General features: G+C 42.9%; 2 protein-coding genes across 6 annotated transcripts; one reads left to right on the top strand and one right to left on the bottom strand.

The window, feature by feature from the left end:
- The first annotated feature begins 147 nt into the window (after positions 1 to 147).
- sgsm1b (small G protein signaling modulator 1b) lies at positions 148 to 13,874 on the top strand. Of its 4 annotated transcripts, none has more exons than XM_061800233.1 (25): positions 151 to 382; positions 494 to 534; positions 2,146 to 2,221; positions 2,754 to 2,916; positions 3,377 to 3,529; positions 3,625 to 3,692; positions 4,213 to 4,355; positions 4,417 to 4,548; positions 4,902 to 5,026; positions 5,101 to 5,168; positions 5,229 to 5,392; positions 5,467 to 5,596; positions 6,257 to 6,383; positions 6,451 to 6,515; positions 6,591 to 6,736; positions 7,494 to 7,622; positions 7,697 to 7,873; positions 7,962 to 8,030; positions 8,689 to 9,792; positions 11,244 to 11,368; positions 11,460 to 11,542; positions 11,724 to 11,833; positions 11,898 to 11,994; positions 12,058 to 12,225; positions 12,510 to 13,874. In XM_061800233.1, exons 1-25 carry the CDS (start codon positions 376 to 378, stop codon positions 12,596 to 12,598), a joined length of 3,759 nt encoding a protein of 1,252 aa, XP_061656217.1. In that variant the 5' UTR covers positions 151 to 375; the 3' UTR covers positions 12,599 to 13,874. The 4 variants fall into 4 exon arrangements, with proteins under 4 accessions (XP_061656219.1, XP_061656217.1, XP_061656215.1 ...); XM_061800231.1 differs by having other exon boundaries at positions 152 to 382; positions 491 to 534; XM_061800235.1 differs by lacking the exon at positions 7,494 to 7,622 and having other exon boundaries at positions 148 to 382; positions 491 to 534.
- Positions 13,789 to 21,331, bottom strand: srsf9 (serine and arginine rich splicing factor 9). 2 transcript variants are annotated; one of them, XM_061800239.1, is made up of 5 exons: positions 21,175 to 21,331; positions 19,086 to 19,460; positions 18,746 to 18,933; positions 15,570 to 15,742; positions 13,789 to 15,496 (listed from the first exon to the last, which is right to left on the bottom strand). In XM_061800239.1, exons 2-5 carry the CDS (start codon positions 19,241 to 19,243, stop codon positions 15,284 to 15,286), a joined length of 732 nt encoding a protein of 243 aa, XP_061656223.1. In that variant the 5' UTR covers positions 19,244 to 19,460; positions 21,175 to 21,331; the 3' UTR covers positions 13,789 to 15,283. The 2 variants fall into 2 exon arrangements, with proteins under 2 accessions (XP_061656223.1, XP_061656224.1); XM_061800240.1 differs by having other exon boundaries at positions 19,086 to 19,265.
- Between the last annotated feature and the right edge of the window lie 771 nt (positions 21,332 to 22,102).

The raw sequence follows: 22,102 nt of genomic DNA, 5'->3' as shown, positions 1-22,102 counted from the left end.
AATTAATCCGTTCCACCAAAAACAAAAAAACATAATACGTGTGTATTTGGGGGTGGGAGGGGGGGGGGGGACACATAGATTAGTATTAACGCTAGATAGTGTGTTGCGGCACTATAACCAGCGTTCAATGGATTGAACCCAAACACACGTCGACAGACAATCTAACAGTCATATATTCTTGATCCTCTGAGAAGAAGCTGCACGCATACCGGTTATAGCAGAGGGGGCTACTGTGTCTTTAAAGGGGTGTTGGTCGACGGAGAGGTAGCACATAGGTTTGATTTAGTCGCAAAGGAACACGGCGTACGCTGTGTAGTTTTTTTTCCCCCCACCCCCCTCCACACACAGCAGCAGACGTGCGTGCAACTTGCAGCCATGGGAGGTAAACCTTCTTATTTATTATCGCTCTTCTCGCGCGTCGAGAATGATCCTTGCCCAAATGCACACACACATGCAATCCTGTATTGATGCTGTTTGTCTGTCGTGACAGAAGAGGAGACGCGTCAGAAATTGCTGCGCAGTGTGAAGAAAGAGGTGCGTTGTGATATTATTTGCCGTGTTTTTGGTTTTGTTGTTGTTGTTGTTGTTGTTGTTGTTGCGTTGATTGGTGCGCAGTTCGGCTTAGACGCGAAACAGAAAATGAACAGCGTATAGCCATGATGGTGATGATGCTGGTGATGACGACGGTGCTGATGCACGCACACACAAACATACACACACACACACACACTATTTTCCATATCCCTTCGTTGCAATGTGGATTATTTGTGTGTGTTTTCAGTGTATTTTGCATTGAAACGACAGCAGACCGTTGAAGCGCCAAATGTTGATTCCCCGTAGAGAGAAGGCAAACATGGCTGAATGTTTTTTTTTAATTCCCAAGTGAGAAAGCACGGTACTTCCCCCTCACCTGTGACTCATTGCATCTCAAACATATAGAGGAGGGGCTGCGTTCTTGCATTTTATATATTTATATGAACATACAGGGGGGAGGGGTGGGGGGTGGGGGGGGGGGGGGGGGGGAAGCAAATTATCTGTTTCTTTGATTTTGCTATTTATAGCTGGATGAGTAAATGAATATCTTTGTTTTGTTCTGTAAAACACTGCCAACATGACTCATAAATATTCATATTGTCATATAGGGCATGTATTTGCAGAACATGAAAAAATGGTCAAAATACCAATAACAATGCTCAGGTTTAATGTATTTTGATAATTTGCACTACTACTATCAACAATAAAGTGAATCTGTTCCACTCTCGCAGCGAAAAGTTTTTTAACAAGGAAAAATATCACTTTATAACATTGTACTACATAAGGAATAGTGTAATAACATAATTAAATAATAGAATGTAAAGAATAAACACTTTACATTTTAGATAATTTAATGGCATAAAAGAAAACACGAGTTCCAGGGATTCTCAACGTGCGACACAAACTCCCTCTAGTGGTACACAAAAGAATTGCCAAATTAAATGTGCAAGCTGTGCGTAATGTTCCAGTGGCTTCAAGCGAATTTTCACTTGTTCGTCCTCATCTTTTGTGAAGCTCGGCATGTATTTGCGCAGTTGTGTTGACTTTATGTAATCACGTCGCGCAAATACTTCAATTTGCGTCTGGTGTGAACGCACCGTTACGCCTACGATGCTACTGTGTTTTTAATGTGGGTCATGGTGGTGGTACTTGGAAACCCAAGTTTTTGCTTACCTCAAGCCCCCAAAAATATATATATAATAATGGCACATTATTGCATAGAAAACTTGGTTTTAGTAGTTGAACGTTATACTTCATTTCTGATGGCTACAATTTGTGTGAAAGTGAATTCTGATTGAAAGTCCTCGAATCTACTTCAAAATGGTACATTGTCAAGTGGACTGAAATGGAAAAAGTTGTCATTAAAGAAAGCACTTTGCTAGGCTGGATGCTTGGAGCACTCGATTGACCATTTTCGCAATCATCCGATTTGTTGCATGAAAACACGGTGGCCGTAACCCGAGGAGCTTGTCAATGCCGGAAAAATGTCACTTATTCGCTCCACGTCGGTGAAGATGACGTTAACGCAGCACGCTAGAGGTCACAAGCACTTTTTTGATGCAGTGGCTGTTCTATAGGCTTCGAGTGACCACCGATGCGTCTCTCCCATAGGTGAAACAGATCATGGAGGAGGCAGTGACGAGGAAATTTGTGCACGCCGACAGCAGTCACATAGTTTCCTTCTGCGGTAAATGTTTTTTTGCATATTGTCTTGGAGTTTGTTGTGTTATTGTTCTGCATCTATCATCATCGGAAGGCCTCATCATGCTCGAAAACTCAATTTTTACAAGTGCGTGTATCCTGGTGAAACCCCCCAATGAAGTGTATCTGTATCTTAGATTGCGTTGGACAGTTAGAAAATAAAAGCCCCTGACACCAGTTTCACGGATTGCCCCAAAATTTGGTGGACGTGTCTATCATAACAGTGCGCATGAAAAGGTCTCAAGCACGCGTGCCCGAGGTTGAACAGGAGGTCGGCTATTTTTGGTTGAAGGGAGACGAATTGGTAAACTTCTAGTAGGAGAGAAGAAGCCGGTATCCTAGACAGATTATTATTTTTTATTTATTAATTTTTTTTTCCTGAGTTATCGCTTCACAAAATTGGCAATGAAAACGCACCCTTGTTATATCCAGGTACAGTACCATTCCAGAAAGCGCAAACTTCGACATCACAGTCATTAATTAGTGACATTTTTGAATGCATTTGAATGTGTGTGTAGCTGTCGTGGAGGCCTGCGTGCTGCACGGGCTGAAGCGACGTATCGCAGGGCTGCTGTGCAGCAACAAGGTGGCGGCGCTCTTCCTGAAAGTGGCCAAAAGCTTCATGCCCGCAGAGCAACTGTGCCACAAGGTCCAAGAGCTGGAGCAACTCGTAGAAAACAGGTGTTGTGGGCCACATTTGTTTGGCTGTTCAATTGAGGTGGAATAAGTATGTGTGGGTATGAAATGTGTCGCAATGAGTGTATTATCTTTTCAGGAAAGAAAAAAACCTAAGAATTAGACACCGCTGCCCTATTTTAGCCTCTACCGGGTCAAATACTGTATGTCATGTATGGGGAAGGGTTGGAACATGTTTTAAAATATTTAAACTGCCCGCTTTGACACACAACAGACAGAGGTTAGTTTATTGACTAAACAGTGGACTTAACCAAGGCTCAATGCTTTCCTGCAGTTTCAAGTTGTTGTTTTTTTTTAACCAATCACGTTCAGCAGGGTTTGTAAATTTACAAAAATGTTTAAATGTACCTAAAATACAAAAAGTAGAGGTTCCATGGAATGACAGTCCTTTTTAACGATGATATTGCTATCAATAGGATGTGGTATCTTAACGTGCGTCTTGCAGCAAACAGAACAATTCCTCGCCGAACAACGAGCGCAGACGGCAGTCCAAGTTGAACCACCTCCCGCCTCAGGCCCTCAAGCACTTGTGGATCCGAACGGCTCTGCTGGAGAAGCTCCTGGACAAGATCATCCTGTATTTAGTGGAGAACGCCAGGTATCGACATACAGTACATCATTTGTAATGCATACCGTATGTATTGGTCCAACTGTTCTTCAACACATCTAAATGAGCTGTGTTATTGCCTGCAGTACTTTTTATGAGAAAGAAGCCATGCTGATGGATCCTGTGGATGGGCAGATTCTCGCATCATTGTTGGGTAATTGCTGTTAACATTCTAGGCATTTACGTTATTGCCCAGTTGCGATGGATTCAAACACAACCACACCAAAAAAAATGAGCGTCTCGTTACGGAGGTTTGCAAATTTGGGGACTTTTTCCCCCCCAAAATAGTGAAACTCCACCTATTTGCGGTTGTCTGTGGAAATGTTTGCCTATTCGTGGCTTTTGTCCTCTTTTCCGTAACACACTTAGATGGCGTCAAAGCCGTGGTTAGTCGGAAAGTCGTCATAGAAGTATGCATGTTGAAGTGATAAATCAACTACGAGAAAATAGATTTGTATGTTTGGGATGAGAAGTTTGGCCTGGGTTGTTCGCGTAATTAATGGAAAGCTTTCGCTGCAGTTCCACTTTTAAAAGCGTGCAGATTGCTCAGCCGTTATCGGTATTCTGCTAAAATTCCCCAGATGAATATGCTGCTCATAACTTGCATATGTCACAGGGGCGTTTTCTGTGTTTTTGTATAGCTTTTTTTCCTGTTCTGTGACCTCGTCTTACAGTCGGTCCCTGTGCATTGGAGTACACCCAAGTCAAGACCGCCGACCATTTCTGGACGGACCCATCAGCCGACGAGCTCGTACAGAGGCACCGCATCCACAGCGGCCACTGTCGACAGGATTCTCCCTCCAGGAGGCCTGCGCTGGTTAGTAATAATTCAGTGAGTGCCGATTTAAATCTCTAATCCTCATTTTGCCATGTGATAGATTCAAAAGAGACAGTCCAGTGGCAGCATGGACGATCGCCCTCTGGTGTGGGCGAGGGAGTATGTGGAATCACTGCACCAGAACTCCAGAGCCACGCTGCTATTTGGCAAGAACAATGTCCTGGTGCAGCCGGTATGTCTTAGGTTGTTTGTTATTTACCTTGCAGGTCCAAGTGCCTAATCGCAATGTCATGCCAATATCACATTTGGAAGGGGTCAGATTCCATTTGTTTTTCTTTATGCCATCATGACGCATACACTTTTTACCAATAGTGCCACTTGAGTGCAAAAATAAATCAATAAATAAATCAATAAAATACATCGGGACTTGTCACTTGAACAGTGCAGTGTGAATCCAGCATTGTACACATTATGAAAAATCTGAGCTTCAAGACGAGAGGTGCACCAAACATGGCCCTCCGGACTCGTGTTGTGCCGAATGATTGCCCCTCAACTGACTTGCATGTTGCTACCATGCGTCTCCAGAGGGATGACATAGAGGCCATCCCGGGCTACCTCTCTCTGCATCAAACGGGAGAGCTGATGACACTTAAATGGACACCCAATCAGTTGATGAATGGCAATGTGGGGGAGCTGGATTCCGAGAAGAGGTGCGCCTATAACTAGCAGCCTAGTCAGTCTAATCAGGACAACATGTTCACATTATGGGTTTTTCCCCCTTCAGTGTCTACTGGGATTACGCCATGACGATTCGCTTGGACGAGATAGTGTATCTCCACTGTCATCAGCAAGGTAATTTATTTTGGAGGTTGTGGTGTTAATTGCGACTAGCTTTGAAACCGTTCTTCCCAGTGGACAGTGGTGGAACCCTGGTGTTGGTAAGCCAGGATGGCATCCAGAGGCCCCCCTTGCGCTTCCCCAAAGGAGGCCACCTACTCCAGTTTCTCACCTGCCTAGAGACGGGCCTTCTTCCTCACGGCCAGCTGGAACCACCGCTTTGGAATCAGCGAGGAAAGGTCTGCATTAGTGACTACTTCTTGGACCTCGTACTGGAGTTGGCATGGATGAAATGTTTTGTTTTCATTCATAGGGAAAGGTTTTCCCCAAATTGCGCAGGAGGAGCCCGCATAGCTCATGCGACTCGGTGTCTGACAAAGAGGATGACAAAGCCACAGATTACGTGTTTCGGATCCTCTTTCCTGGCAATCAAATAGAGTTCAGTAAGTGTCCAGACTCCATTACACGTTGGTGTAGTCTTCCCCCACTGCTCCATGAGTCCTAAAAATAGGCCTGGTAGCCAACCCCTTGGATTGTTCACAAATTCAGTCCCTGAAGCCTGTTTCACTGAGCAACACAAAATTTGTCTGTCTGCTGATTTGGTTTGGAATAGCCTTTTTGGGTTCATTTCCCAGTGTATGGACTTGGAGCTTTTCTCTGATTGCGACCAAATTTAAACTAAGTATACTACCGTGATGGACATGCTAAATTGCGAAAGTCTGACTCACGAGAAAACACGACCCCACAAGGTGGGAGAAATCTGGTAGGCATGTCTGCCATGAGTAGAATTTTCTGGGCACTGAATCAATCGCAACTGTTCTGTGTGTTTTAAGACACCCACAAGAGTCCAGTTGTGGTTAATACCCTGGGAATAATACAATCTGAATGAATGAGGATATTTACAGCCATGAGTAGAATCCCAAAGCTCAAGAAGCCATGCCTGAAAAGACAGTTACATTTTGGTTTAAAGTGGTCATTGAAGAACCTGTGGAAATGGACAAAACGACGAACCAAGGGACTTGTTTCGTCCCTAGCGGTAATGTATAGACGTAATAACTATGTGTACTCATGGAATGATGGTGGGGGTCTGTCGTTCTGTGCAGTGCCTTTAGAGCTGATGGACCAGGGTATGAACATGTGGCAACCGGAAGCCAGGAAGTCCTCTGGCTCCTCCTGCTCACAGACGGGGTCGTCTGACAGCTCTCTGCCAAGTGGCTGCAGTCAGGAACGGTATGAGCACGATGCCTCTTTTCATACAAAGATCTTGGCTTGGATCTCATTAAATCGACTTTACCAGGGCTCCTCTGAAGCTCCTTTGTGACACCATGAAGTACCAGATCATCTCACGTGCATTCTACGGATGTGAGCGCAAATTCCGCTCACCTTCAATCTTTTGTTGATTAAATCAGCTCTCATACCAGTTTCTTCCCATTCCAGGGCTGGCGTACTGCCGTCACCTGTCTACAGTTCGCACACACCTCTCTGCTCTGGTCAACACCACTATAGTCTTCCCTGACGTGCCCTCGGATGCACAAGGCGGTCTGTCTGCTGACGTCTGGGCCAGGTTTCTCCAGGACAGCTCTGTAAGATTCTCACGAGGGCTAAAGTGGGGTACATGCGTACTGATTTTGAAAATGGGAGACCCCATATATGAGGAAGAAATCTGCAAGTGTGTTACTGCTCCTACTGTGTGTGTGGTGTACTCAAGATTATCAACACACCACACAACCATATCCTCCCCCGTAACCAGATGTTTGTAGTATCAAGACTAGTCTCTAAGGGCAGCATGGGGTCACAGGGCACCCAGACTGCTGAGAAAATATAAAAAAAGCTAGGCTAGGCTTAGCTTGTGTGGTAATTTGATTGCGTTTGCAAACTCTTGTCATTATTTCAGTGAGACTTGGTACGTATGTTACAAACAATCAACACAACCAGTAACTTTCGTCTGGGAGCAGCTTCAGCTCCCTGATTGGTTCTCATTCAGTTTCACATCACCATCACGGAGTCGATGACTCAGTGACTCTGTGTTGACCATGCATTGATTTGCCATTGGAAATACTCAACAGCTTTAACATTTGGGATTCTGTCCGAACAGTTTTCAGAGACAATGGGGGCGGAATCACTCGACTCCTCCCGCATCACAGGATAATCACTCAGTATAATCTTTCAGAGATTTCTGATAATTGGGCCTTTGCTGACCTTGTTTGCAAGGGAGGGGAAATGCTGGAATTTAGCCCGATTGCCATGATGTGTGTACCCCGCATTAGTGACTGAACACAATTTTCAGTATCCGCTCCTTCTCGTTGAATGGGGGGTGGTGGGGGGGGAATATCTTTTCAGGCCTACGAGGAGCTTGAAATACGCAGGCTGGTGTATTTTGGAGGCGTGGCACCTTCACTGCGGAAGGAAGTCTGGCCCTTCCTGTTGGGACACTACCGGTTCACAATGACTGAAAAATGCAGGCTGGAGGTATTTGTACAGCTTTCAAAAATGTTTTGGATGCTGTGGTGATTTTTGGAACATTCTGTTTGTCTGCGTTTCAGGCGGACGAGCAGATGCGCCTCATGTACGAGCAGACCATGAGGGAGTGGCAAGGCTGCGAGGCCATCGTGCGCCAGAGGGAGCGGGAGAAACACGCAGAAGCCCTCGCCAGGTGTTTGTCCGGCACCAGTGTTGAGCGAGGGCCAGTGGTGGAGCGGGACTCCACCATTAGTACAGATGTAAGATGACTTTGTAGCATGCATGTGGCAAGGGGAACTACAGCGGCCGTAGTACTTTTCTGACTCATACTTCTGCTTTTCTTTCTAGTCATCACTATGCAGCAGCTCCGATCCGCAGAATACACGGTCACAGAGCGACTCCAGCAGTAGTGCACCGGTAATATGCAGCACCTTTACAAGGGTACTCAATGTTAGTTTAAGGAAGCCGAATGTAAGTTAATGCTGAGCTAGGTATCCAGTAACACTGCTGTTTGTCTTAGCTTTTGTCCAGCAGTCACTTACAAATGGTGAATCTTCACCCAGCCTAGCTTCCACGTCATGGGCGGAGAAACGCGAGTGGTGGGTGGGGGTTTTTATGTGAATTAGCCAAACTGTTGAGTCGCAATCTGCCAAACCTCTTAAGGGCTCACTCAGACACATTGTCAGAAAGGACAGCTAACAAACGATTGATTCATTTCATACTTGATTGGGTGGGCAGGCACTTCAGAGACATATTTGTATATCAACAATTGAGAGCTGTTCATTTGACCTTTGCATCTAGGAAACGCAAGAAAACAAACATACCAAAACATCAGGCATAACTTTCAGAATTTAGCCGTGCTTTTCTACACTGTAACAAATGACAACCATAGTAATACACTTAAGCATTGGGAGATGCGACAAGTTTGTATCCTGAGTGCTGATAAGGAGCCCTCATGTTGTAGCTATAATGTACGATGCATAATTCCAACAATAGTCTGGAATTGATCAATTGCTTGTTTTGTTAAATTTGACTTTGCTTTTCTTTAGTCACTCACACTTGTTCCATTTGTTAGGTGTTTGCATCAGTTGATGCCATGGAGACGATGGCTGAAGGAGATCAAATAGAGCACAGTGGTCCAGTAAAGGACATCCCAGCTGGTCCCTCTGGGTCCAGCGGCCTATCTTGCTCGAATGTGTCGAAACCACCACCAGCTTGTGACAGCTACCTTCTACTAACGGAACCAACTATTGCATCTGCAACCCCTCAGCAGTCAGCGAAGGTATCGGATCACTCGAGTAAGGAATTTATAGCCGAATCATTGCCGGACGTGGTTAAGGTACTTGAGTCGACAACCGAGGACAGCCTCTTGGGGAGTGACAAAATCCAGAGTCATGAAGCTGCTGAAATAAGCAAGCCCCCAGAAGCGGTGGAGAAATCTGCAAACGCAATCATTGACTTCAGAGCTCCACCAGACAATGTCAAGGTTATTACACTTGAAACTGAGATTCAGAATGAATATTTCCAAGCACCACCACTCGGACAGGCTCTTCAAGCACAAAATAGACAAGCTCAAGAAAAGGATGCGTCAGAAAAAGATATGTCAACAATCAAGACGGATCCAGAGAGTTGCAAAAAAGCAGAAACATTTGACAAGTTGCGCTCGCAATTGTTGGCTGCCTGTCTCTTGGAGGCAGACAAAGCAGAATCCACAGATTCAGGTGCGTCTGAAACCAGAAATGTGTCAGAAATCTCAAACTCACCAGTCAGGCAAGTACTTGACGCTCTCCAGTCGGCATCCCGCGGGAGCTTTTCGCTATCATCTCATACCCGGCAGTCCCCGGATTCGGAGGACTCTCCCTCTGCCCTGGAGATGGAGGACATTCCTGCTGGAGTGGCCTGCCTGAACCTCGAACATCATGCAACATCATGCATGTTGCAACTGAACACCAGGCCCTTGACGGTCCTCGCGGCCCCGCCCGCGTGCCTGGCTCGGAGAGCCAAGATGGCGCCAGAGGACCTTATCCCAGATCCCCAACTGGGCACTGCTTGCAACACCAGTCCAGATGACACTGACCCAGGGCTGTCCGAAGATGAGCCCGATGCGGAAAATGAGTTTGATGCCAAGGCAGTAGTGGAGTCCAAAATGGAAGACTCTTCAGCTCAACAAACGTACTCTGTAAGTTTGAACCGTATACATAGAGCAGTCATGCAATTGGGAGTTCAACTGAAATTTTTCTTTGAGGGGGAAAAATGCACTTTTGGCAAAAAAAAACAAACCTGTTGCACAAAACTACACTTATTGTGAGCTCAGTAAGCATCTGGCTTCCAAAGACCCCCTGCAAAAAAGGCCTGCTAAAGGAATATTTAAGGATATATCCTTCAGATTCTTGTAATGCAGGTGATTAGAGTGGAAAAATGTGATGGAAAATGAAACTTCATGACATAGCATAGCAACAAAAGGAGCATGTGCATTCAGTACAAAATTGTGAAAAGTCTGAACGGTTTGGCCTTTGAGTCAATAGGTCATTTAATTGATTATTATTATTTGTTAATGTAACTAGTCCAGGGGTGTCCAAACGTTTTCCTCAAAGGGCCGCGGAGAGCAGGACGCAAGGGCCACTTTGTCCCTGTCCTGATTTCTTTTTTTTTTTTTTTGCATTTTTGTCATACTCAAATGTTTTCATCAAACAAATTTAAATATTAGTCAAAGACAACACAAGTAAATGCAAAAAGCTGGTTTTTTTTTTTTTTTTTTTTTTTTTTTTATAGGGAGGGGGAAAAAAATCCAAACAGTACAGTCCACGGCCCGGTGTGAAAAAGTGAGTGCCCCCGAAACCTGATAACTGATTGGGCCCCCCTTAGCAGCAACAACTGCAATCAAGCGTTTGCAGTAATGAGTCTCTTACGGCGCTGTGGAGAAATTTTGGCCCACTCATCTTTGCAGAATTGTTGTAATTCAGCACAAAAAGATTCAGGACTTTGACGAGGCCACTCCAAAGTCTTCAGCCATTCCGAGGTGGACTTGATGGTGTGTTTTAGATGATTGTCCTGCTGCAGAACCCAAGTTCGTTTCAGCTCGAGGTCACGAACGGTTTGCCGGACGGACATTCTCCTTCAGGATTTTGTGGTAGACAGCAGAATTCATGGTTCCATTTATTACAGCAAGTCTTCCAGGCCCTGAAGTAACAAAACAGGCCCAGGATTGGATGGTAGGATGTTCTTTTTCTGAAATGCTGTGTTACTTTTACGCCAGATGTAATGGGACACACACCTTCCTTTTACTTGTCTTGTCTTTGACAAATATTTAAATTTGTTTGATTATGGGAAACATTTGAGTGTGATAAACATGCCAAAGAATACATCAGGAAAGGTAATAAGGCAAATAGTTTAGGATTTCACTATTTTGTATTCGGAGTATTTTGGGGTGGCTAAGGCCCTGTATCCCACTAGGTTAGTTCTACCCCCCCCACTCATTACATAGATAAATTTGGTACTATTTACCCATTTAATAGTAATGGTGGTCAGGGGGGGTGGCACCAATGGGATGTGGGTGTTCCAACCCCGCCCCCTTACACTTCTGAAATAGCAAATTTCAGAAGCAGCTGACTTCTTTTATCACATCGGCAGCAAGAAACCATGGACATGTACCTCATCAACTTGCATCGCATTGACAAAGACGTCAGACGATGTGACCGTACCTACTGGTACTTCACTCCTGAAAACCTGGACAAGCTAAGGAATATCATGTACAGGTAACAAAGACTGCAGTAGCCACAATGGGACATACTGTACTTGAAAATGAGCTTAAATGTTTCTCTTTACTCATTGGACTGTCTTTTGCAGCTATGTGTGGCAACACCTGGACACAGGTTACGTCCAGGGCATGTGTGACATATTGGCTCCCCTGCTGGTTATTCTGGACAATGGTCAGTGTTTCGTCAATGTACTCTAATGAGAATTAAGTAGAAAATCGTACAAGCGGTTTGCCACATGCCGTAGGAGGTTAGTGTGTTATTGTTGGGACATAATGGTTTCGTACATTTCATTAGTGGTCTTCTTAGTGTTTTTCCTATACTAAATGATAGAACGACTCTTTCTTGTTCTTAGAGGTGATGGCCTTCAGCTGCTTCACCGAACTGATGAAAAGGATGAACCAGAACTTTCCTCACGGGGGTGCCATGGACTCTCACTTTGCCAACATGCGCTCACTCATTCAGGTATGCGCATTATGTCAAGACTAAGTGGTGCTTTATTTGTGCTAATGATGTTTATACACACTAGATCCTGGATTCTGAGCTGTTTGAGTTGATGCAGCAGAATGGCGACTACACCCACTTCTACTTCTGTTACCGATGGTTCCTGCTGGACTTTAAAAGAGGTGACACATCAATGTAACATTGTGTGTGATGCTTCGTGAGCTAACCCGCGTTTTTCCATCCAGAAATGGTGTACGATGACGTTTTCTCCGTGTGGGAGACCATCTGGGCGGCGGCGTACACCACTTCAGAGCATTTTGTGCTTTTTATCGCACTCGCACTGGTGGAAATGTACAGGGACATCATCCTGGAGAACAACATGGACTTTACTGACATAATCAAGTTTTTTAATGGTAAGCTATACTATCGTCCTATTATTGAGCGCAGCAAATTCTGTTTGACAGGTGTGGGACAAACTATGACACATTAGAACGTTATTTTGTATATAGTTTATGGGATTGTGTAAAAACTACTTGTAATATCATCCTCCCACAATGCATTATAGACAAATAACCCATTCAATTTGGATCTTGGTAAGTCTATGTTGAAGGGATGCAGTTGGGGCAGCATTAGTCAATGTTTTTCTTTGGCATTTCTTAGACTTGAAATTCCCCCTCCCCCCCCCCCATCTTCTCAGAAATGGCTGAGCGACACGACATCCCGCGGGTCCTGACGATGGCTCGAGACTTGGTCCACAAAGTGCAGACACTCATAGAAAACAAGTGATCCTGTACTCTGCTCTTCATTTGCCATTTACTTTTAAGTAACATTCACCACACACACACACTCCAAAACAAAAAAAAAGTTCAATGCAGTAAGGGTCTTAAGTGGTTAAAACTGATTGTCAGTCGAAGACTTTGTTGCTCAGCTCTACTGAGGGAGACAATAAAGGCCAGTACACATTGATTTTTAAGTGTTATTCACCTAGTGAATGTACCCTTTTTGAAACGGCTTCAGGATGTTAGTTTTGCCTTAAATGTTGCCATTTTTTTCAGGGATACAACAAAGTTTAATCTTAAATCGTACCTTTCTAATGTCTTGTGATGCTTGTTGGGTTTCCATCAGGGGGAAAAAAGCAAGGGGATCTTGGTGAATCCATGTTGCACATCTGGTTCCTGATGTGGTTGTCAATAACCATCACTTGGCAGCCATCTTGCATTTGTAGATCCTTGGTGCTTCTAATTTTCATAATCAACCCTTTCTCATTAAAACCACTCATTTTGTTTTCTGTAACACTTGTCCTTAACAATATCATTCTACAATTATCATTTTGGTCCCCCCCCCCCCCGCTCTTGGGTCATTTTAAATTGACAATTTTCTTTTTACAACTTAATTGTACATGTAACATACTAGCATTATTCATGTTGGTGCTCACCTGCTCTTTGGGATGTTTTTGTGATCAATTAAGACCAAACGATCTTGCTTTTAAGGGCAACTTCTCACATTTCCGTGTTAGCTTCTCAGTGGTTTGTTTGTGGTCATGCAATTATAGTTTAAGATTTTGACCAGGCTCATGTTGCGCCTGAACCCAAATCAAATGTGATGTGTCCACATGGGTCGGGGGAAATATGGATTAGTTTGGAGAAACCCCCACGAATAATCTAACGCTAATCATTTAAATAGCTTAAACTATCAAAATGATCTAACATTTCAATGGCTGCCAATCAGCTCCAAAGCCTTGTTTGGTGTCAGCAATTTTTCACGATCATTGCTAAAGTGTCTCCATGCGTTTCTCAGAAACACACTCGTGTTGTGTGTGGTTACGGATTGCTGTTTTCCTTTTGTCAGACGTGCTGTATACAATAAGACCCACTGTACAAAAGCTAGCACATTAAATGCAATACAATGTCGAAACATGGGCTTTATCGGATTATCATGAACAGAGCTCAGAAAAAATAAAAATGAAAAAATAAAAATCCCATTGGAGACAAATTTTATTTTTTTTCTGTCTTAAATGTAACCTGTTAGAATTTATTTATTGTGAATTAAAATCTATTTTGCATTTCATGTGCCTTTTTTATGGTCAAACTAAAACAAAAAGGACTATTTAATAAGATACTTTTAGAAGTCAAGCACATTTTTTGACTAAACTTTAATCCAGTGGCCTTTGAAAGTGAACCTTTTCTGGGAAAATGTGCTTCTAAAGTCAAACCATGTGACATTACATGGAACACCAGCTCAGCAAGCATCAAAAGGATATAGATCAATATTTTCTTTTCTTGACTCATGGACCAGGGATGGCAAAAATGTCTTAAAACCTGAAATTGGCAATTTGACAATTGGCTCCCATCTTTGGAATTTTTGATAAAGAAGAAAAATCAATAAGCACTTAAAACACCTCTAAAATCCTCCATAACAAAAATGAGAAAAAAATTACTTCAGTACATGACTTATTCTACTGCCCACAATGTTCTTTTCATGTTCCATTTGTGCTATTTAAGTCTGTTTTTGGGGGAAGGTGATGCAAATTTGAAATGTTACATTAACTTTGAAATGTCGGCTTGGAATACACCTCCAAATTTCAGCCTGTTCAAGCTTATTGGTGGGTATTTTTAACTGAAATTGGAAGTGGAAATGGGGTTCCCCGAGTTGATGAAATGAAAGCGCAGCGATGTTGAGAAATATTGGGGTTATCCCGTTTTACTCTAATTTGAATTATTGGTATAATAATTTTGTTGATGTTCTGAGCCAAAATTTGATGTGCTAGTGAGCTTCTGATGCGCCGCTGCTAAACGGTGGCCTCCAGTATCCCGCATTTCATTCAATTTGAGATGAGTAAATCGGGTTTTGAGCTCAGTCATGGAACATTTTAACTTATAAGTCAAGGTACCAATGTAGCTGCATTTTACAGTGGTTAACTGAATTGAGTCTTTCCTGTGGAAAAAAACAGTTAACTGTAAACTTCTACTGTAATTCAAATAAAGTTTTGAATTAATGACAAAGCCGTACGTAGTAAAGATTTTGTTAGTAAAGAAAAAGATGCACACAAGATGATAATTTCAACTATTTCAGTCAGATGCTCATAAAAAAAAAAAAAAAAAAAAAAAAACAGCACAAGGTGCAGTCAACATTTGAAAAGTTTCACTAATTTGTTCTGGATCAGAAGATATTGATTAGGTTGAGATTCTGCACAAAAACAATTCTCTAAAGATAAAGCTGCAAAAAAATGGGACTGATATTCTAACTTTGTGAGAACTTGTTTAAGCAAACTAATTTACTATGCATATCAAATGGGTCAAAATTCTTCTGAGACCGCAAAGGTATTTAAAAAAAAAAAACAAAAAAAAAAGAAAGAGGGGGGGCGCCATGGAATGTATGCAGCAAGACACAATGCGACTTACAATGGCTGTGGTAGAAAAATAAAAAGATTGCAAAACGTTCTTGGTTTCCTCGATGAATCCTCCTGAGCGTTTAGCGGTAGTGACGGGGTGGTGGGCTGTGGTGGGATGGTCCGTGTCTCCTAGGCGGACTATGGCGTGACATGCGAGGAGGGGACTGGTAGCGTGGTGGCGGCGATCCTCGGTAGGGCGGCGAAAACCGACCTCTGGATCTGGAGCGGGACCGCGAGCGACTCCAGTTGGGGGTGCCTCTATCCTCGTAGACGCGGATGTAAGCCGTCTCGCCCTGCAAACGAGCAAACGGTAAATGTGCGCTCCAGCGGCGGCGGGGGCAGATTACCACAGGGTCTTCCACTCACTTGGTGAGACCGGAACTCCGTACGATCCAGTCGGCGCAAAGCATACTCCATGTCCTCTCGACGGAGAAACTCCACCACACCCTCCCCGTCGCGCTGCACGTCGGCAAAACAGACGTCGCCCGCCTCGCGCATGTGATCCTTCAGATCCTGCCAACTGCCGCTTGGCGGTAAGCCTGAGACGGCAAACACCGATTACGAAATGAAAATGCATAAAATAATAACCTCTTAATCAACCACATTGTGAGCCACCACATTAATCACAACTAACCCTTGCAAGATGCAACTCTACCAACCTCTCCAATAATTTAATAGAGCTGGACTTTGACATTTGGGGACAACTGTAAAGGCCTTAAACTTTAAGGGTTCGCCTGATACAAGGGGTCAAAAGATAAGACAGACAAGGACAAAGTTAAGACCTACCAGTTGCTGGTTTGGTGATTATGCAGATTTCAGTAACTTGATGTCAACTTGATATCCACTTTAGCCACTTTGACCTGCAGTCCACCATGACAGAAATGCAACTCTCTAAGACGTCCATACATTTGTCCTTCCGGTCTGCCACATATGATTTCCTTCAGTCCGCCATCAGAAAGACCTGCCTTTGACTTGTGACATCCATCTACTGGTCTCTTTGCCTTTCAGTCCACCATGAGAGAGTGAGCGACATCTGCCTACGATTCATGACTTCCAACAAGTCCCATCATACCGCAGTCCGCCAAGAGAAACGTCAATGACTGTATTCCGCTTTCCTACTTGTCCTGTTACGCTGCAGTCCGCCATGCGCGAAGAAAACATTTCCTACGACTTTTTACATTCTTCTTACTAATGGACCCTTTTGTCTTTCAGTCCGCACTTTGCAAGACCTGCCTATGACTCAAGACATCCAGCTAGTAGTCCCTTTGTCGTCCGGCCAGTCATGAGAGAGCAAAATATCTGCCCATGATACAGGACTTGCACCTACGGGTCCCTTTTTTGCCGCAGTCCGCCATGAAAGAAAGAAAAACATCCGCCAATGATTTTATACATCCTTCCTACTAGCCTCTTCAGTCCATTATAACAAAGGCGGACCATCCACTTGCCGCTTTGTCCTCACGATCTCCATGAGTGAGACCTATCTGCCTATTATTCATGCCTTCCGTCTACAAGTCAGACGACTACGACATCTGCTTATGACTCCATGTCCTCCTTTATATCGGGCTCTCTCCTTCAGTCCATCCTAATGAAAGCGCAAGGACATCTGCCCCAGATTCACGACTTGGATTTACTAGTCTGAAGTCCGCCATGGGAAAAGAAACAAACTCACTAAATGTCCACTTTCCTAACAGTATTTTTGTCCTCCAGTCCGCCATGAAAGAGCCAGCATACCTACAATTCATGATTTTCTCTACTCGTCCCTTTACACTGAAGTCCGCCAGAGGAGAAAGAAACATATGCCTCTGAATATCCACTTTCCTACCAGTCCTTTTGTCCTGCGGTGCGCCTTGAACAGAAAACTTGACAGTGACTGTAAATCCATTTTTCTCCTAGTCCCTTTATGCTGCAGTCCGCCTTGGATGAAAGAAAAAAAACTGACAATGACCTTGGCCGTCCGCCTTCGACCTTCAGTCCAACTGTAGCTAGACCTGCATACGACTCTTGACATCCATCAGATCTGCCTATGACTCTTGACGTCCACCTGATAGTCCACTTTCCCTCCGACTCGTCCCTAAAGACAGAGGGACACACCTGCCTACGATTCTTGCTTTGCATCTTACTACACCGCGTGCAGAATTATGTGCCAACTCTCATTTTTGAGTATTATTTTTCACACCAACCACAGCTTTAGGATAATCAAGAACGTTTAAGAAAGTAAAACTGAGGCTTAGGCTTTCTTAGAATAATAATCTGTGGACTATTATTAGGCAACTATTGGTGTGCACAATTATTACCCAACTAATGAAATACATGGTCCCCACCACAATTTTTTTTTTGTTTTAGTGAGAATTGTAAACAACTCAAAACTCACCAATAGAAATTCATCTTTTAAAAATATATTGGTGACCAATATAGCCACTCTTTAATAACAGCGATAAATCTTCCATCCATGGATTCCGTCAGTTTCTTATTTGTTGTCGAAGTTTTTGTGTAGCAGAAACCAGGCTTCCAGACATGGCCGCGAGGTGTACCGTTTTCCTTCACTGTATGTCTCCCGCTGGTGAGGCTTTGGGCACTGTGATGGTGTAGATAAACCACTATATAAGTGCAGCCCATTTACCATAAGAACGGCCTACAAGTTCTCAATTGGGTTCAGGTCGGGTGAGGAAGGGGGCTATGTCATCGGTTTTTCATCTTTCAAGCCTTTACTGGCCAGCCACACAGGAGTACAGGACTTGGATGCATGAGCTGGAGCATTGTGCTGCATTTAAAAAAAAAAAAAAAAAAAAAGTCTTTGAAAGTAGACTTCTTCCTGTACGACTGCCTAAAGTGTCCCCTAAAAACTGCCAGAATGTTTAGGAGTTCATTTTGAGCCTTTCTTCAACCCAAAAAGGTCCAACCAGCTCTTTAATAGTACCTGCCCATACCAGTATCTCCCCTCCACTTTGCTGGCGTCTTGTGTCAAAGTGGAGTTCTGTGCCTGTTAGTGATCCAGCCACAGACTCGTCCTTCTGGTTTCATCAGTTTGATGGTTATGTGATCACGTCCCAATATCTTAGATATTTCAAGAGTGCGGCATCCTTCTGAGACTTGATATATATATATATATTTTTTTTTTAACTTTGAGTCACTTAAATCTCTTTTTTTGGCCCATTTAGCCTAAAGGGGCTTGCCTAGTAATTATGCACACCTTTAAATAGTGTGTGATCTCCTGAGGCCACACCTACACATTACACAGCCCCTGCTATGCTTCAGAATTCAGGTTTTTCCAGCTGGGAGCTAGGAAATATGCCTAAAAGTCATGACATGGTCAAAGTACTTGCCTAATAATCCTGCACACAGTGTAGTCTCTTTGTCATCAGGTCCGCCATGAGAGACGCATCTGCCATCAATTTATGACTTCTAAATACAAGTCCATTCATGCCGTCATCCGCCGAGGGAGGTCGAGAGACATCTAAGACTCGGCACGTCCACTTCCCAGTGGTCCACTTGACCTCCAAGGGCTACTTATTAACGGGCTACAACTGTAGATGTCCACCTACCGGTCACTATTACACGGAACTCAGACCTCCGTGTCGGGGGTCCGAATCTTCCTCTGGGCCCGTCTCCTCTATCACCACCGCCACCTCCCATTGGATTAAATTTACTAGAGGATCGAGGATACTCCACACGCAGTTTAGAGTCTCCATATTCATATCCGTTCCTTCCATAGACGGCATCATCCGCATCCCTAAGAGAAGAGAGCACAGAACTCCTTACCAACGTGGGCTGGTTGCAGACATTTGGCGGATCCACTTCCCGCTGGCAGTCACTTGAGATGCTAGAACAAAAAAATTTGATACCCGACAAGGGGACGAAGCTGGACCTGTCCCCAAAACTCACCGTGGGTCTTCAAATCGGATAAAGGCAAACGGTATAGTGCCTCGGTTGTTCTTCAATTCAATCTCACGGATTTTTCCATATTTGTAGAAAAGATCCTCAACATCCCTCTCCTGGACGTCCATGGGAAGATTCCCGACATAGATCCGGCCCTCTGACATGGTGAAGGAATAAGCTGCACTGCTGCTGACACAGAGGGAATGGGGGGCACCTGTTGACTTCAAGTTCACTTATTGCTTTTGTCGCAGTCGTTGGTATCCTAATGCTAGTCCAATCCTTCAATTCCTTATTTTAGTCACCAATAAAAAAGATAAACCAAGGCTTGTCGTGATTGGATGATGAGCTCAAGACAAAGGGGAGAGTACCGAGAATCCAGACCTGAAAGTTTTAAAACACAGTGAAGGTAAAACACTTATGGTATGCAGCTTGAAACATTGAGTACCATTGGATCAGAATGCACAATTTTGATTGCATTGAGAAGAAAAAAAAAATAATAATAATAATAAAATTTAAAAAAAAAAATTGTATTTATTTATTTTTTAAAGACCTTTGGACAATCTTCACATTTTTAAATGTTCATACCATGACAAATTTATTTTATCTATGGATGTTCCGATCACATTTTTTGCACCAGAGTCCGAGTCTTTTGATCTGCAGATACCAAGTCCTGATCATATACCTCGACAGTGCATTCAAATTTTCTATACAATTTACAAACGCCCCTCAAATAATTCTACGCGAGTAGGACCATTTTTCAAATCCATAAGTCCATCTTTAACATATTTTTGACAATGCTTCTGTCAAATTCGATGTAAACTGGTCAACGCAGAGAGAAATTTTTGAGAGCAGCTTTCACAGCTGACCACATCCGTTTCATGTGATGTTACTCGGACCTGCTGCTATGATGACTCATATTTTGTCGCTTCCAACGCTAATTTCATGAATTTTATCAACTACTACTGCCTATTAACTGTGCTCTTTTTATTCATCCAATGTCTTTTAACAACTTGTGGGTGTTTTTTTTCTTCTTTTTAATCCATGCTTGAGTGCCAAATTAAACCACACATCACTTGACCATGAACTGCAAAACTTTTTGGGGCTCAACTATTTTGTAAACCTGGGCACTTTGCTTTCTATAATCACTTAAAGGTTTAGGAGTTTTGTGGCTCTCAGCTGTTTTATTGCATGGTATATGGACAAATATATGTACACATATACAAACCTATAGCAATAAGTCATATGGCCTTATTGGTTGTATTTTGCTACATTTATATTGCTTGGCATTTGTACATTACTTTACTAAAAGGTCCAGATTTTGCTATGTTGAAAAATCTCAATTTATTTTTGATTGCAGTTTTCAAATTATCATGATTTTTTCCCTGAGATTTAGCTATTGTTTTAACCAGTGACTGGAATTAATGACTTAACTAAAAATAATTCTCATTCTTATGTTCTCTGGTACTGTGCTTAGCATGCTTTTTAATGATACCAGGATGTTTGAAGCGGTTTAAGAAAGTTAAAAGTTTGAAACTCGGATTTAACAAAAAAGGTCGCACCTTAAATCTCGACCCCTATTGTACTTTGACCAGAAAGTGGTGCATTTTCACTGGTTTTAAAAAGTCATAGCTTTTTAAGTATTTGTGAGAGGAAAGAATATCACTGGAGTATTCTTTAAAAGCTCGTTCTGATAATGCTCGTTTCATGTAAAGCCAATGTTTTGTATTTTACTAACCTACCTACTAAGGCTAACACGTTCACAAAGGCAGACGTCGGCCTCGCCTGAGTCGAAGCAACGTTGCTAACGAAGTCGGTCGTCACGCTCGCGTCATTTGCTAAAATGTGTCCGCTTTCAAAGCCGTATCTCATCACGCAATTTTATAAGAGCAACTAAACTACAAAACGGGCGAAAATAACATAATGCGAACGAATGGCGAGATGCGAATACGAGTATTCTTCATTTCGGGCTGCTAACTGAGCTAGCGTGAAATACACGTTGCCTTCACGCAATAACCCACCGAGTCGCAAAGTGTTAAGTTACACTTAACAACAATACAATCTTGATTAAAAAAAACTTGACGTGTCGATTAATTACCGTTTAGGATGAACAGAACACGTTTTTCTTTGTGGCGCCGACGCTACCAGCTCGAGCCTCGCTCCGTTCCGTGTAAGCTCGCGAGCTAGCTAGCACAGGCCGCGGCAGCGCGCCTGACTTCTTCTTCTACGGTTTATTCCAGCCAGAAAGAAAGGGACGTTCTTCTTCTGCGATTTTTATCCCCGTCAGATGGATGTGCTGCCATCTTCGGAAGAGAGTAGTATTTCTTGAAAATGAATGAATGAATGAATGAAATAAAATACACAATACCTGTTTTGTTAACTTGCTGCAACGAAACAAACAAACCAAAAAAATACTTCTGTGCCCACAAAATACTTTGCCTCTTTTATTAACTTTGTATCAACATAGCTGGAAATAACACCTTTGAATTTGACAATTTACCCTGCACTGCCGTAAGAATTTTTGATGAGAAAATTACTATCTATCTATCGATCGATCGATCGATCGATCGATCTATCTATCTATCTATCTATCTATCTATCTATCTATCTATCTATCTATCTATCTATTTTCATTAATTTTATTCAATTAGCTATTTATCTGAATGTACAAATGAGGTGTGATTTCTTCTGTGACATGTTTAATAAAGTTAAAACATGTTTTTATTCATTTTAGGTCATCTCTCCTTGTGTGCAGCTTTACACTGGACTACTGGAACACATGCATTTATTTGTAATTACAAAGGTGTGATTATTATTATTTTTTTCAATCCGATGTTCAGTTTGACAATTGAGTATGTCGTTCTTCAAGTTACAAGACATGTTAGGTAAAGTAAAACAAACAAAAAGATTTTTTTGTGTGTATACTTGCTGACGTCATATAACCCCAAAGGCTAAACGTGTGGAATGAAGTTTGATATTCTCGATGACAGATAGCTCTAGCGTGCAAAATGAAAGCGAGCATTCTG

This window comes from Phyllopteryx taeniolatus, chromosome 15 (assembly GCF_024500385.1).
Source record: "Phyllopteryx taeniolatus isolate TA_2022b chromosome 15, UOR_Ptae_1.2, whole genome shotgun sequence".
Taxonomy (NCBI): Eukaryota; Metazoa; Chordata; class Actinopteri; order Syngnathiformes; family Syngnathidae; genus Phyllopteryx; species Phyllopteryx taeniolatus.
This window is presented reverse-complemented; position numbering and strand designations above follow the sequence as displayed.